General features: G+C 28.9%; 1 protein-coding gene across 1 annotated transcript; it reads right to left on the reverse strand.

Annotated features, from left to right (window-relative positions):
- Positions 1 to 15,616: 15,616 nt before the first annotated feature.
- Positions 15,617 to 15,976, reverse strand: LOC118044083 (B3 domain-containing protein Os02g0764100). The gene has a single exon (XM_035052243.1). It carries the CDS (start codon positions 15,974 to 15,976, stop codon positions 15,617 to 15,619), a length of 360 nt encoding a protein of 119 aa, XP_034908134.1.
- Between the last annotated feature and the right edge of the window lie 931 nt (positions 15,977 to 16,907).

Genomic DNA, 16,907 nt, shown 5'->3' on the forward strand with positions numbered 1-16,907 from the left:
GAAGAGGAATGCTACTGACCTGCACCTTGAAGACCGAAGACGAAGACTCTGGTGACGACCTGGCCGAGCGACGTCCTCTCCCTTCTTCCGCTTTATCTCTTGCTTTCTTCTGCTCTCAGGATTCTCCCCCTCTCTCTCTGTATATCTCTTTTTGTTCTTCGTCCGTGGGTTTTATTTTCTTTGTTAGTTCCCAGTCTTCATTTTTTCTTCATTCCCCTGTGTGTTTCCCTGTTTTTTTCTCTGTTCGGATGTTTGCATCTGTCTTCTCCTCCAGTTTTTATTTTCTGCCGTTCGTGGCTCCTTCTTTGTCTCCCCTGTTCTTTGTGGTTCTGTGATCCCCTGTCTCCTCCTCTCTGCCTCCGTTCTCAAAGAAAGAAAGAAACGCTGTGGTTCCTGTTCCTGGTAGTTGCAGAAGACGATGAAAGTGTAGAAGGGCTATCCCACCAACACTGCCCCTTGGTTCTGTCCCTCCCAGTTTTCCTTTGGTTTTAGTCTCTCTCCCTGCCGTGCATGGCTTTCTTTCTTTTTCTCCCCAGTTTTTCTTCCCCTCCTTTCCTTCTTTTCGTTGTTTTCTCAGGCTTTATAGCCACATAATTCCACCGTTACCAGGTAATTAATCGACTGTTATTGCAGGAGTAATGGTGGCGGCCGGCAGCTGAAGCGTTGAAGAAGATGAACAGTGTTCAATGGCCATTTGCATTATGGTCCTTGGAATTCTGACATCGTGCAATCAAGCCCCTGGATAAAATTTAAATTTGGACCCCTATATTTCGGCGCTTTTCCAATGTAGTCCTTGGATTTTTAATTTCAAAATTTGGACCCCAAACCTTAATAGTTCTTCAATTAAGCCCCTGAATAAGTTAATTTAATTAAATCCAAAGTCCAATTAAGTCTAAAACTTATCAATTCTCTAATTAAACCCTTGATTGAATTAATAAAATTAATTACAAGCTTAATTAAGTCTCCAAACTTATCAATTCTCCAATTAAACCCTTAACTGAATTAATTAAATTAATTTCAAGCTTAATTAAGTCTCAAAACTTATTAATTCTCACTTAAATCCTTGATTGGATGAATTAACTTAATTTCAAGATTAATTAAGTCTAAAAATTTATCAATTTTACAGTTAAACCCTTAATTGGATTAAATAAATTAATTCCAAGCTTAATTAGATTAATTCAAAAGTTTAATTAAACCCCAAAACTTCCATTCATATTGCCCTTAACCCAAAATTTAATTCATTCTTCACTTATTTCATTTTACTTGTTTTTTTCATCATCATTATTTTTTCATTAATGTTTTTATCCTTTTCAATAAATAAAATAATAATAAAGATAAAACGGTCAAAATTTAGGTTATGACACCAATCACTTAATATTTTTTTAAAAATGTTACATGGCTTGTACATGTAAAGGATTAATATGTGCTGGCCTAAATGATGATCCTGATCGTGAATATTTGACGAGGAAGCACAAGCAAGGACACAAAATACAATTACTGTATAATACAGTTACATATACATGTATTTATATGCATATATACACACACCGCTAGACCTATTTCTATTTATTTGATAATTTTTTTAATTATGTAAATAAAAACTATTGAAGATATATAAACACAATGACTTAAATTGTAATAAACTATAAACTAGTTTGAATAACACCATGAAGTAAAAAAACATGTTAAAAATCACATTTATAATTTCTTTAGCGCTATGTATTAATTGTTATAGGACGTAATTCTAAGATATGCAAAATATTACTTTTTTTAAAAATGAAATTGTAATAGTTAATGAAGTATTTATGAGTAGGTATTAATTTTTTTATTCAATAATTATATCAAAATTCATAATATATATATATATATATATATATATATATAACTGTTTGTATTTCAATTTGAAGAGCATTGCTATTGCTTTGTGGGGCCATTTTGCGCACAAGGAACAAGCTTCGCAGCTTGAGTCTACTTTGGAAGAAATTTTCTGCCCACCTTTAAGCCAACTTCACGCGGCCTAGGTGACTGCGGGTCCTTATTTAATTGGAAAAGGAGATTATTATTTTGCAGGTCATCCTTTTACTATTCATCAAGATATAGATAATTATGAAGAGAAACATAATGATATAATTGTGCTTGTTAAAAAAAATAAATTATTAAGCATGTAGTTATGGTAAAATTATTTTTTTTCATATAATAAATTTTAACCTTTAAATTTAGGTTTCTTTTATTTTTATTTTTAAAAAAAAAAACAATAAAGACACAATCATATTCATAAAGAAAAATATGTATGTTTGCTAGACCCAACCAATATAGGTGTAGCATACTTGCCCGACCTATTTAAACATGAGTAAGATTTATTTATTATTATTAATTATTAATTATTAATAAATTTTTAAAAAATTATTATTATTTTAAAAAATAATAAATTTGATTTGAATGATAAAATTAAAAATTATTAATAATATTAATAATAATAATAACCTATTACATTGTTTCATTAATAAAGTAATAGCTATGCTACTAGAATCTTCTAAAAGACATCGAATTAAAAGCTTGAATTGTCTTTCACTTTTTGACCGTGTTGACTCTAATTATTTTTTAATAAAAATTTTCTAATCAATTTATATGTAATTAAGATTAATTATATTTTTCCGATGATTTTAGTGATGCATCAACCTCATCAATCTAAATTAATTGATATATTTTTGCCACTCCATTCTAAATTAAACAAATAATAATCTAACACATACAATAGAAACAAAAAGAATGTTAAACACTTAATCAATTTCTATTTGTATGGTCTAATTATTATTGAAAATTTAAAAGAGTGTAAAATTATAGTTATTAGTTTCAACTAACAACTCCCACTAATCAAGTTGCAAATATTATCATATATATATGCATATAATGTAATTAAACTTAAATTACATAAAATATTCAATTCACAATTAAACAACCAATCATCTTAAAAAAAATACAATATTAAGAATAATACATTTCATAATTATTTTATATTTTAGGCACATAAGTAGGGTCTCCAATTACGTCATCCACTTCATCAAAGTCATCTCCTCCAAGTTCATTCTGCTCAAACCATGGAATGAATTTAGCAGCAGAATCCAAATGACCTGCGCTTCTTCCAGTGCGTCGTATGCCCTATTCAGTATACTAACGTTCCCTCTCAAGCAGCATTTCATCTGCGAGATTGTTGAAATCCAAGGATTCCAGTCTATATTCCAACGATAGTCGCATCGGCATCCATTCTTCATGTAGAGAATTGAGAATGATTAACATTTGATGTTCCATGTGGAATTCATAAACACCACTCATAGCCAGACTACTCATCCAATGATACATATAATCAATGTGCTCTTGAATTTTATGAATATGATTAAAGGTATAATCCAACAAATGATACCAATGTTGATCGATTTGTTGTTGCCTATCCACTACAACAAAATATTCCAAAAGCTCATAAATATTATACTTAATATTTAATTAAAGCATGTATCATCATAAATGAAAATAAAATTACAGAAATTAAACAATTTATTTTAATAATAAATAAATTACTCCACATTTTGACAATTTATATTAACAAAAAATATTAATTGTCTTAATATTATTCTTAATATTAATATATATATATATTAATAATTATTACTATATATTAAGTGCCACACATCTTTTAAAAGATGTGTATATATATTAACATTTAATATATGTACACATCTTTTAAAATTAAGATGTGTACATTCGGTTTTTTTTTTTTTTTTTAATAACTGTCAAATGGCAGTTTTCAATAGACTACGGGAATGAAAATGGGCAAATTCCCATTTCCTTTCAAATTATCAATTAACATAACCAATGTTTTTTAAAAAAACAAACTATCAAATGACAGTTAATTAACTGCCAAATGACTCCAATTGACTACTGCAATTGTAGTCAATTGGAAATGAAAATAGAAACGTTCCAATCTCTATTTTCGTCATGATAATAAAATTAGTCATCAATTTACACATGAATTGATAAAAAAATTATACAACTATCATGCAAAAAATATTTTTTTAATTAATTATAGAAAAGACAAACTCAAAACTAAATTACTTCATAAAATTTTGTACATTCAAAATTCTCAATGAAAGTAATCTCTTAACATAAAATTTACATCTATCATTCATATAATAATTGATATACTGCATAAAAGCAATATTAAAAACCAAGGCTCTAATACCAATTTAGAATCGGAAAAGAAAACTTTCTTATGAGAATTCGCTTTCTTATTCCTGGATCAATTACTTTAGTGCCACTTCAATTACTAGAACCAAAGTGATATTCCACAGTACGAACGTCTTTGTAAATCTTGTCAAGTTAATACAAAGAGTAAATATGGGAGAAGAGAAAGAGAGAACTATATTCTTTCAATAATGAAAAGTTGTTATTCCATATGGGTTATGTCCCTTTATATATAATTAGAGAATGCAGTTACTTCATTTAGCAACTTCTCTAATAACTTGGACCAGGTCCCTCCATCATGGGCGGACCAGGCCTAACCGAATAACCAACAGAAAGGTTTAAATCGTAGATGAGCCCTTGCACTTGCTAATATTTGTGTCTTTTTGTTGGTAGATTGAGTATTTTTGGATTTCATAAAAACACAGTAATTCAACAAGGCCAAAACAATATTTTCACATTTTAACTAAGATATTGTATTTAAAGAAAATACCTATTTATTTTTGTATTTTAAAAATATTTAAAAAAAATTATTTTTTTTATTTTTGTATTTATTTAAAATTAATATCTTTTTTATATTTTTAGATTATTTTAATATGTTAATATAAAAATTAATTTTAAAAAAATAAAAAATATATTATTATTTTAATATATTTTTAAATAAAAAAATATTTTAAAAACCAATCACTGTAATATTTTTTTAAAAATGTTACATGGCTTGTACATGTAAAGGATTAATATGTGCTGGACTAAATGATGATCCTGATAGTGAATATTTGATGAGGAAGCACAAGTAAGGACACAAAATACAAATACTGTATAATACAGTTACATATACATGTATTTATATGCATATATACACACACCACTAGGCCTATTTCTATTTATTTGATATTTTTTTATTGAAGATAAATAAACACAATGACTTAAATTGTAATAAAACTATAAACTAGTTTGAATAATACCAACAAGTAAAAAACATGTTAAAAATCACATTTATCATTTCTTTAGCGCTATGTATTCATTGTTATTGGACGTAATTCTAAGATATGCAAAATATTACTTTTTTTAAAATGAAATTGTAATAGTTAATGAAGTATTTGTGAGTAGGTATTATTTTTTTTTTATTCAATAATTATATCAAAATTCATAATAGCACAAAGCAATAGCAATATATATAACTGTTTGTATTTCAATTTGAAGAGCATTGCTATTGCTTTGTGGGGCCATTTGTGCACAAGGAACAAGCTTCGCAACTTGAGTTTACTTTGGAAGAAACTTCTGCTCCACCTTTAAACCAACTTCACGCGGCCTAGGTGACTGCGGGTCCTTATTTAATTGGAAAAGGAGATTATTATTTTGCTGGTCATCCTTTTACTATTCATCAAGATATAGATGGTTATAAAAAGAAATATAATAATATAATTGTGCTTGTTAAAAAAAAAACTTTATTATGCACAGTTATGGTAAAATTATCCTTTTCATATAATAAATTTTAACCTTTAAATTTAGGGTTTTTTTTGTCTTTTTTTTAAAAAAAAAAACAATAAAAACACAATCATATTCTTAAAAAAAATATATGTATGTTTGCCGAACCCAACCAATATAGATCTGGCATGCTTGCCCGACCTATTTAAACATGAGTCAGACATATTTATTATTATTATTATATTAATTATTAATAAATTTTAAAAAAATTATTACTATTAAAAAAATAATAAATTTAATTTGAAGGATAAAATTAAAAATAAAATTAAAAATTATTAATAATATTATTATTATTCATAATAATAATAATAATAATAATAATAATAAACTATTACATTGTTTCATTAATAAAGTAATAGCTATGCTCCTAGAATTTGCTAAAGAACATTGAAATTTTGACCGTGTCGACTTAATTATTTTTTTAATAAATATTTTCTAATCAATTTATATGTAATTAAGATTAATTATATTTTTCGATGATTTTAGTGATGCATTAACCTCATCAATCTAAATTTAATATTTTTTATTCTTGAATTTTAGCTTTGAACTCAAGATGGTTAAGAAAAGAAGCACAACTTCTTTTCCACGGTGACACCTTTTCGAGGTTATTTCCACACACGCTGTTTCCTGGAAAACTCACTGAACCTCCTGTGCAATCGATCCCTCCTATGGACGGCGTCTCTCTCAATATATATATATACACACACACACCATGCTGAAGAGTCATTGAAGAGCAACTGAATCATCACCATAACTCATCAAACTCCTACACAAATTTCACCTTGTTGAAGTTATACTATTAAAGATCTAATTTGTGGCAAGCAAGCAATGGCAACACTGTTCTCCAAGCTGGTAACCAGAGCTGACATCGAGGGTTGCTTAGCTATTCCTGCTTGTTCTCTAGGTCCACTGCCTTCCCAACAAGGCCATTCCATGAACATGCGCGTTCACGATGACGGAGGGCAAGAATGGACCTTTCCTTGCTTCATTCAAAGGAATGAAAACGTGGAGCCTTTTCTTTCTGTGGGTTGGATTGATTTTGCTCGTCAAATAAACCTTAGAATTGATGATAAGGTCAGTATTCATGAGGAAACCGTCAAGAACCAAGAAACTACAACTTTGATCAGAATCCAAGTGGAGAGGAAACTCAGAGTGTTCGGTGCTGATATTTGGGCCACCGTGAAGAATTGAGGAGGCTACATGACCGCCTCCATGTAAGCAATCGAGCGACTCATATTTTAACCTGGTACGGCTATATTTTTACAAAAATAAATCAGTACTTGAGTACTTGTAGCGGTGAAGGTCTAGAATATTATTTATGTTCAAGAGTACTTGTATCCTCTATGTTTTTTGAACTAAAACTAATAAATATGTGAGCAGCTTTTCTTTTATATTTTCTTTTTACATAAAATAAAACATATTCTTTGTTGAAGTAACTCTATAATTTAAAAATGGTATTATTTTTCATGTTGTAAAGACATATACAAACACAAAGTCCCATCATAGTTGCGGCCGGGGTAGCCATGACCCCAATTCGATTGTTACAGATCCTTGAACTTCTTTGCTTACTTTTATGAAATGGTGCTCCAAAGTACAGATTATTCATTTGGGCACTCCAAACATTACGGCTCTCTATCATTCCCTGTTCACAAATGTTTTTCAAAGAATAATCCTGCTACTTAATCGAGGAACGATAAATTTTATGATGTTTATAGAATAATTAATGATATTTATTTGTTGTTTTACAAGACACTTTAGAAGAAATAAAAAGACATAAATAGAAGAGTGAAATTATAAGAAAGATAATTTTATCATTTTTTATGGGTTATAGATTTCTCTTTTTTTTTGTATTTATTTTTTAAAAAATAAAAAAAATAACTAACAAAATATTACTAATTATTTCTGGAACAAAGCCCACCTTATCATCAAAGTCATAGCCTTATGATCAACAAATTCAAACCACTCATTTTGGAGAAATAAAATTTTTGGCCTTTGATTTTAGATAGAAGTCCCTGTGACAACACAATAGTAATCAAACTCGGTTGAAGATCTTACCTAGTTAAAGATTCATGTTATGGGTTTATTATATTAAGTCATGAATTAGCTAATCAAAATGATACTGTTTTTAGATAAATTTAAAAAAATATTGGAATTGATAAGCAATGTTGTTAAAATCGCGATTTTAACACGGCACGGAAAGCCTTACACAAACTCGGATCGTAAAAACGGATCGTAAAATCGTAAAATCATAAGGAATTTTAAAATACATTAAAAAAAATTTAGTTTGAGGACTAAATTAAATTTTGATTTAATTAATTAAAGGAATCAGGGGTGTAATTGAAAAAATATCAAAATTTGAAGCTAATTCAAGGAAAAATTGCTTGAAAATTAAAATTTAATGACCAAATTGAATAATCCAAAACACTAAGACTGTTGTGTAAATAGCGCTATAACTTAAGGATTCAATTGAATTTAATCCAAGGGCACAATTAGAAATCAATTATTTCTGATTAGGGTCCCAATTGTCAAGTTTAAACTGTCTAGGGACTAAAGTGAAAAACATCAATGCCCAAGGACACAACGGCGCCGTTTTGGAAGCATTGTTCATTGTCTCCTACGCTTGCGCGGATGAAGCCGGTTCAACAGGGAAATCAATTCAAATATAATTACTATTCAAAGCAGATTCTTTCTACAGGATGAACTAGAATGATTTAGTTATCCAAATATTTAATCACAACACGTTTTGAAAAGTTACATGACCAAACACGACAGCAAGTCTGCAACAATTGAAACAAATTTTCATTATTAATATTATTTAATTGAAAACATAAAATATAATTACTTATATGTTCAGGGGGGGATCTTACAAAAATCTCTCTTGATCCTCCGTAGAAGAATCGCTTGAAGGGTTTTCATTTGAATCCCCATTTCTTCTGCTACCATTAAAAGAAAAACTAACCCAAATCTCTCTTTCAACCATCCTCTCTCTCCCTCCATCTCCCTCATCTCTTTGCAAATACGAGATTGATTTAGGGGGGACTGGAAGGGAAGCAAACGAAAAAGGGAAGCAAACGAAACAGAATAGGGGAGAGAAACCAGTCCGTGACTGTGCAAGAAAAAAGTGAAGACGACTGTGCAAGAAAAAAGTGAAGACAGTCCGTGACTATAAATCCAATAGGCTTCTGACAGCTGGACATAAGGGGAAAATTTTGTTTCAGCGCCTAATTTTGTCAAAATCGCAAAATGGGTCCTGAAATCGCGATTTTGCGCGATTTCATCCGATTTTTGCGATTTCACCTAATTTCAACCCGATTTTATCCATTTTCGATTTTTTCAAGCGATTCAACCCGTAATACATGTTTTGACTCGTAAAATCGTACGATTTTACGAGTCAAAACGCAATTTTAACAACCATGTTGATAAGGGTTCAAAACGCAATTTTAACAACCATGTTGATAAGGGTACAAATTCACATGAAATATTATAAAAGGAATAATTCCTTCCGACCCTTATAGATCATTCATGAAATTATTTATGACCTTCACTTTCAGACTTTATTGACTTTCTCTTTAATGATTATCTTCGGGGGTTATAAATCTTCTCTAGAATGAATACATGCATATAAAGTTTTTTAGAGACACTTGAGGGTGTTATTGGGGGATCGTTCGAAGATTAAATCTGTATGAGGTATTTTGTGTGATAAAAAAAATATTAATAAAGATATTAATAAGCTTTTATGAAGATAGAGAAAAAGAAGAAGAAGTAGAAGAGGATGTAGATCTAAGGGGAGAAAAGAAAGGATGTGTTTATGTATTCAAGTATAAGGTTTTGAACCTTTTTACTATGTACTCAAGCTTCATTTTATATTACATATCCTGACTTGCTTCATACGACATGTGAGGGGTAGAGATTTAATCTCTTGATAGTAAAAAAATATTATTCTATTGTTTGTTTCATCACATCTTATATATTAATAAAAGTGTGGACTTCTTGTTTGTAATTAATGAGATATGATAGATATTATAATCATTAGTCTAGAGGGGGGAGGCATATAGTGGGGTTATTTTTTTGTTATACGCTAAACCCAGGTACATGTGGGTTCAGCTTGCATGTTGAACCCAATAGGAGTTGGGTTCAGCTGTACGTTAAACCCAAGTGTATCTAGGTTCAGCTTGTGTGCTGAACCTAAAAAGGGTGTTGGGTCCACTTGTTCGTTGAACCCAGATGTTGTTGGGTTTAGTTGTAGACTGAACTTAAAAAGAGTTGGGCATGGATGCATCATAACCCAATCTATAATTGGGCGCGAGCATGCCATGGCCTAACTTAAAACTAGGAATGGAAAATACATAACTCAATTTTGGATTATAACTTTTAAATGATGTAGGTTTTTAAAAAATCATGATCCGTCAGGAATTGAGATGATCAAGTCAGTTAGGTTTAGTAAAATCACAAATTAATTCGTTAGGGAATACATGTTTGAACAGGTCAACCATTAAAATAATTCGAAATGAAAATCAATTAAGGTTAAGCTTCATGCCTGGATTGAATTTGATAATTATGTATCACACATACATTTTTAACCAACAATTATCTACTTCGAACATTTTTTTTTTTTTAAAAAAAGAAAACACTTCTTGTACCATTAATCAGCTCGTGATGACAATATAACTTCAACATCATTTTCACTCAGATGATAAGTTTGCTGATCGTTTTATAGAATTGGAGATTGATATAACTAGCACTCAAACTCTGAATGAAGCGTGAATTTTTTTATTTTAGTATTAAGTTGCTGTGTGTGGGCGGTGGAGGCAAGCATTAAAAATTTGAAAACTAAAAGATAATCTTATAAAAAAAAGAGCATGGCTCATAAAGTTGTTGGCATGGAATTATTTATCCCTTTTGACTACTTCCGGCATAGTTATTTCACTTTTTTTATTAGCGAAAAGTAAGTCCAATGTTTTTATTTATATTGATTTAGTTATAATAAAATAAAAATAAATTTGACCAAAGTCATTTTTATTTGAGGTTATAAAAGAAAACAATTCTTTATTAATACGTCACAATTATCATGATTTGTTTTGAATGCAATGATATCATTTAAGTGATGTTAGGATGATAACTTGATGAATTCATGAATTAATTAGATTTTTAGTATAGATACTCATTTCCCAATTTCATACATAATAAATTGGGTCTTGTTTATTTATTATTTATCTTAAACTATAAAAATAATACACAAATATTCAAAGAAAGAATTATAAATTTTTTACATATTCTTATAAATGTATTTGATGAGGTCTAGTTTTAACACGAGAACTTGAAGATTAGGCTTGGGCTCAAAATAGAGTCATTAATCTTTTAATTTTGACAATCTAAATCATCCTTCCATGAAGAAAACAAAGGTAGAATATTGTTGTTACTTGTAAAAAGGTTTTTTTTTTTTAAATCTATTTAGAGATATTCTAATGATTAAATTAAAATTGATTCAGAGAAAAATCAATTATCCCCTTGAATAAGGGTTTTTTTTTTTAAATAGAATTGTCATTATTAAAGTAGAGAGAATAAATTGAACTTAACGTGGTCATCTTTTCACCTAGGTTTTATAGCCCCTTAAGTGCTTATCTTTCTTGTAAGGAAAAAGTTGGTTTATCTATAAATATGATTGATATGGTTTTTTGAATAGCATAGATATAATTGTATTTTATGTGCATTCTAATGAAATAAGTTATTTTAACAACTTATTTATATTTTAATATATTTAATATTAATATTTTTGGTATTTTGAGAGATAGTGTTAAAAAAAGTTGAATAAATAAAAGAATGAACTTTTCAAATAATCTATTTTAATGTTTTCACTAAATAAATATAAATAATAAGAATGATTTTCTTCGACAAAAAAAGTTATTTTGACTCTTTATTTGACTCTCCCATTAGAGCTGCAATATTAATAAAGAAAAGCTATAAAAATTTAAAAAATTATTATTATTTTTAGCTTCTGTTTTTTTTGCTTTTTTTTTCTCAACCATTGGAGATGCCCTAAGCAGCAACTATTAAAAAGAGAACTTATTTATTCAGATTTGATTTCCGTCCCTAAGTAGAAGGATTTGATCCATGTGTGTGGATGTCTAAGCCTAAAACCTTTTAATCAGATGACCAAGAAATTGTACATCTGGCTTTGATGAGAAATTTGTCTCTGTGTGGTATGAATATTGTTCACCAAAGCAGCACGCACTTCTGTGCATCCAATTTTTATGGAAACCTAGCTGTTCCCTTTTTCAGGACAGAAAGATATAAAGAAATTAATAAATATTATTGGATCGTATACAGGAAAAATCCCTGAAAAGAGGAGGCAATACCAGGGAACGTTACGTTGTCTTGCTCTCCCATACGTGGAGCACCCCCTTTCTATATATATTCTAGTTATAATATCTGTGATGTCGTGGATTATTTTTTTTATATAAAAAATATATAAAAAAATTAAGATTTAAAAATATTAGGTTTTTCTATAAAACTATATTTAAAAGTTCTGGGTTTTGCTGCAATACCTGACCTAAAAGTAATATTTATAATATTAATAATAACATTAAACTTGCATGATCCAAGTTTAAGTGAGTCTAGTTACAACACCAGATCCCAAGAATATTGAATGTGGGTCTAGCTACAAGGTCGTGTCATAAAAGTGTTGTAGCGGTTGCTTTTCAAATAACTTTTTGTGCCGAAATACATGTCAATGATGTTTTTTTATTTTTTAAAAAATTATTTTTGACATTAGCACATCAAAACGATCTAAAAAGTACAAATCACATTAAATTTTAGCAAAAAAAAAAAAATTAAATTTGGTGGGAAACCACGTTCCCAAACGCTTCATAATTAAAAAGAAAAAAACAAAGAAAAAAAAATCAACAAAAAAAAAAAACTAATGAAGAAAAGGAAAAAAAAAATTGAATTAATTGTGTTAACCCTTCAAACCAGGTTAACCCATAAAACTTGGGATTCATATCATGAAAGTTTGATAACTAAATAGAAAAAAAAAAATTGATGGGTTTACCAATAATTAACTGGGTTAACCCATCAAACCAGGTTAACCCATTAAGCGTGTTATGAAAGTCTGATAATTAAATAGAAAGAAATTTAACATTAACAAACTAAACTAAATAAATAAAATTAATTAAAAAGAAAAAAAATCCGGGTTAACTCATCAAACCAGGTTAACCCATCAAACCCGGGATCCATATTATGAAAATCTGATAACTAAATGAAAAAAATTTAACATTAACAAACTAAATCAAATAAAAAATATTCATTAAAAAAAACAATTCTATAATATAATATAATAATAATTATAATAATATAATATATTAATAAATGAAAGGTGTGGGGAATCTATAGTGCTTTTCCCATGCCTTTTAAAATATTACTTAATATATGATTTATTTATTGTATGTTCGAAGCGTGCATTCTATGGCATATGGATGCATATAACTAAGTCATATTTCTTATATTTTATTGCTCCAAAAGTGTCCCATTTCTAGCACCAAAGGTCGACTTCTATAAACAAAAAATCTTTCACTGTCAATTTTCCAAGAAAAAACCACCATCATACTAATAAAGAATTTCCAACCTCGTGCGCTCATGGTCCTCCAATTTCTTCCCTGTACGTAGTTTATTGAACTAAGTACTCGAAAAGAAAACATAAATAAAATGTTTGAGACAGATTACTCCTATTGTGAAGTTAATATTTGAGATAAGAATCGACTTGGCTTGAGGTTTGAGGTTTGAAATACATATCAACATGTAAATTGATAAATTAACTTAAATTTATTGTAATTTTTTAATAAAATAATATTACTTTAAATATTTAAAAATAAAATTATTGATCGTATCATCTAATTTTAATCAAATCAACTCTTTAAATAATTTAAAATAAATTAAATCTGAAATTATGTGATATTAATTATGTTTTGAATAGAAGAGTTTTTGAGTTTATCCATCAAAATAGATTAAATTTAATAATTATAATTATGATTGAGATTGTGAAAGTACAATATCATCACTATCACTAGATATCCACATGTGTAATTATGCTGGATATGCGTGTAGATGTTTTCATCATCCATTTTATATTTGGCCACGTAGCTGAAAAGAATTATACAGTCATGAGAAGATACACCTCAAGGAGTTTTGTTGGAAATCCCAAATTTCACGTGACATCGCATAGCACAATGGGATGTGAATCATATAATAGCTAGGATACTTTAGATTATATTAGAAATTGTTTTTTTTAATATATAAAATTAATATTTTTTATTTTTAAAGTTTATTTTTTATATCAGTAATATTAAAACAATCTAAAAATATTTAAAAAAATAATTTAAAATAATAAAAATTAAATTTTAATAAATAAAAAAAATTTCACCCCAACCGCAAAAAAATTGCTCTTATCTAGTATGCTATTAATTACAATAGTTAGGCATTCACATCAAAGACATACTTTATTTATTTATTTATTTATGTGGGTGTTCGGGTCAGCTTGCGCGCACCACGACTAATCCCACGGCTCACTGAACATCCTGCAAACCCAATGAACATGTAAGGCACCGCGGGGATGACAGGCTTGCACAGTGAAGTTTAAACCCAGGATGTAGAAGAAGGGAATAAGTCCCTTCAACCACTGGGACAAGACCTCAAGTGCCACATCAAAAACATACTTAATGATATAGAATGAAGGTCATTGACTAATTAAATTTTATATTTATTTGCTAGCAGCACGGATGTCATGTCTCGCGCACCACTATAGTATACAGTAAAGGCAGAAAATAATGAAAAAACTTCAACTTTCTTTTTCTTGTACATCAAGAGAAAAGACATAAACAAACAACACCAGCTAGGGATGAACACACCTCTCTCTCTCTCTTTGCTACCTTAGGTCATGATACATTTTCATTCTCCTCTATCCTAAATTACATAAAATAAAATATATATAATATTCCACTCAAAAAAAAGGAAAAAAAAAAACCCAGCAAGCCTAATAAATTGCATAACTTCCCTAGCTAGCTAGACGTCGTCTTCTCAATTCTGTCGAAATAACAAGAGGGTTAAAAAGGCATTAGAAAGAAAATTGAAGTGTGAAAAAAGGTTTTTTTTTATATAAAAAAAGAGTATTCCATCTTTTGAGTCACCGAACCATCATATATTTGATTGCTTTCATAAAACAAAGCTAAATATCCAATATTTGGTATAGAAGAAATAAATAAAAAAATGCAATAATTTTTTCATGCGCTGATCTAACGTTATTAATGTCCCAATATTTTATTTGATGCTGAGCACAAGTTTGCCTTTTTTTATCCATTTTATTTTTTCAGCTCATCTCATTTTATATAGTTTTATTAAACCAGCTTGGCGCAGAACAACCTAGTAACCCATAAATCCGAACTTGGATCTAAATGAGTTTTAAATTAATTTAAATAGAAATTAATCCAGTTTGATTTTTAAAAAAATTCAAAATAATATTATTTTTATTTATTTTGAAAAAAATCTTTAAATAACATCATTTTCAATTAAATTCAAGCTATCCTACCAACCCAAGACTAGGAAAAAGTTTTATAACTTGATTTGATTTTTTAAAACATAATCTTTAAATTTGATTTAATTTTAAAAAAATTAAAATAATATAATTTTAGTTTTTAAAAATAAATCTTAAAATTTAATTCAAGTTAACCTACCAACCCAAAACTAAAAAAAGAGTTTAATAACTTTTATTTTTTAAAAAAGGATTGAGCTAATTGTACTACTATGGTACTAGATCAATTGACTTTTTAAAATATAAGTAATGTTTAGATATAGAACATTAATTTAAAAAGAAAGAAAAAAACATATATTGTAAACATATACCTTACACCCTTCCTTCTATATCTGTTCCAAATAGCCTGATCTCTTTGATCACTTCTACTTTGTACCCTGTCCCAGTTTCTGGGTCATTCTCCATAACAAAGATTATCTTATTGCCAGGCTTCAAGCCCTTGGCTCGAACAAATTGACGCCATCCCCTAGAGATGACAGGTTTGAAGTGGTTCCCTTTGGTTCGAACCGAGAAACCAAAGGACTGCACTTCTCCACTTAGATCCTTAACTGGTAAATCTAATTTATTTTTACCTTCAAATCGAGAAAACAAATTTTCCTCGAACCATTTACTTGGTACTGAAAATCTTACCTCGACGTCAGTTTCAGATAGAGTTTTCCTGAAATTTGCCATTATAGATGATTGTTGATTTTTAAATACAGAGTTTTTCTTGTTAAATCAGAGAGAGTAAGGTGTTTAAAGAACGGGGAAATTTTGTTCCGAGAGAAGTTATCTAGCAGAAAGAAAGCAAAGAAATCACAAAGCCTGAAGGGCTTTCTAATTTAGCTAGGGTTTATATATGCAGAGCTGAGCAAGCAGTTTGGACTTTTTTTCGCACTGTAGAATAGATAATGTTTGCTTATTTCACTACAGGATTAGGAGATCGAAGGGCGGTGGAGAGAATTGACCCAAGCAAATTGCATAAGAAAAACATAAAACGTTTGATTGTGACCATTGGAAGAAGATAAAAATTAATTTTTTTTTAAAGAAAATCTTGATTAACACGCTAATTAATCGGATTGGAGAGTAGCTTTACCATCAAATAAAAAACCATATAACATTACCTTTCTAGAAATTTTATACATGACAGTGCTGTGTAAGGAAACACATTATCTTAGTAGTTTTCTGGTGGATTATTAATCACAGCAATATAAATATATATATATATATATATATATATATAAAACCCGCAATATTCGATGTCTGTCGAGGTTTATTGCATCTACATGGTAGATTTCTTCTGTTAGTGGTGGCAATCCTATGAAGTCGTAGTTTATTTTATTTTATTTTATTCTCTGTCAAAGAGACTTTGTGTGGTTTTTATAGTGAGAGGCTTGTGCATAGCTGGATTTTGAATAGTGATGTTATATCAATTGTAACTAATATTTGATAGTGAAGTAAACCTTTGTCGATCCATTTATAAATTTTCTGCATTTTGATTCATTAATTTCTGATTTGCACATCATGTTTTATATCTAATTTAAATATAAAATATAATAATCCTGACATTTAATTAGTATTATTAAACTCCACCTAACCTGATAAATTAATTTAATGACCAACC

This window comes from Populus alba, chromosome 3 (assembly GCF_005239225.2).
Source record: "Populus alba chromosome 3, ASM523922v2, whole genome shotgun sequence".
NCBI lineage: Eukaryota > Viridiplantae > Streptophyta > Magnoliopsida > Malpighiales > Salicaceae > Populus > Populus alba.

Coding starts and splice junctions, on each gene's coding strand:
- LOC118044083 (XM_035052243.1), bottom strand. CDS start 15,976: ATGGCAAATTTCAGGAAAACTCTATCTGAAACTGACGTCGAGGTAAGA.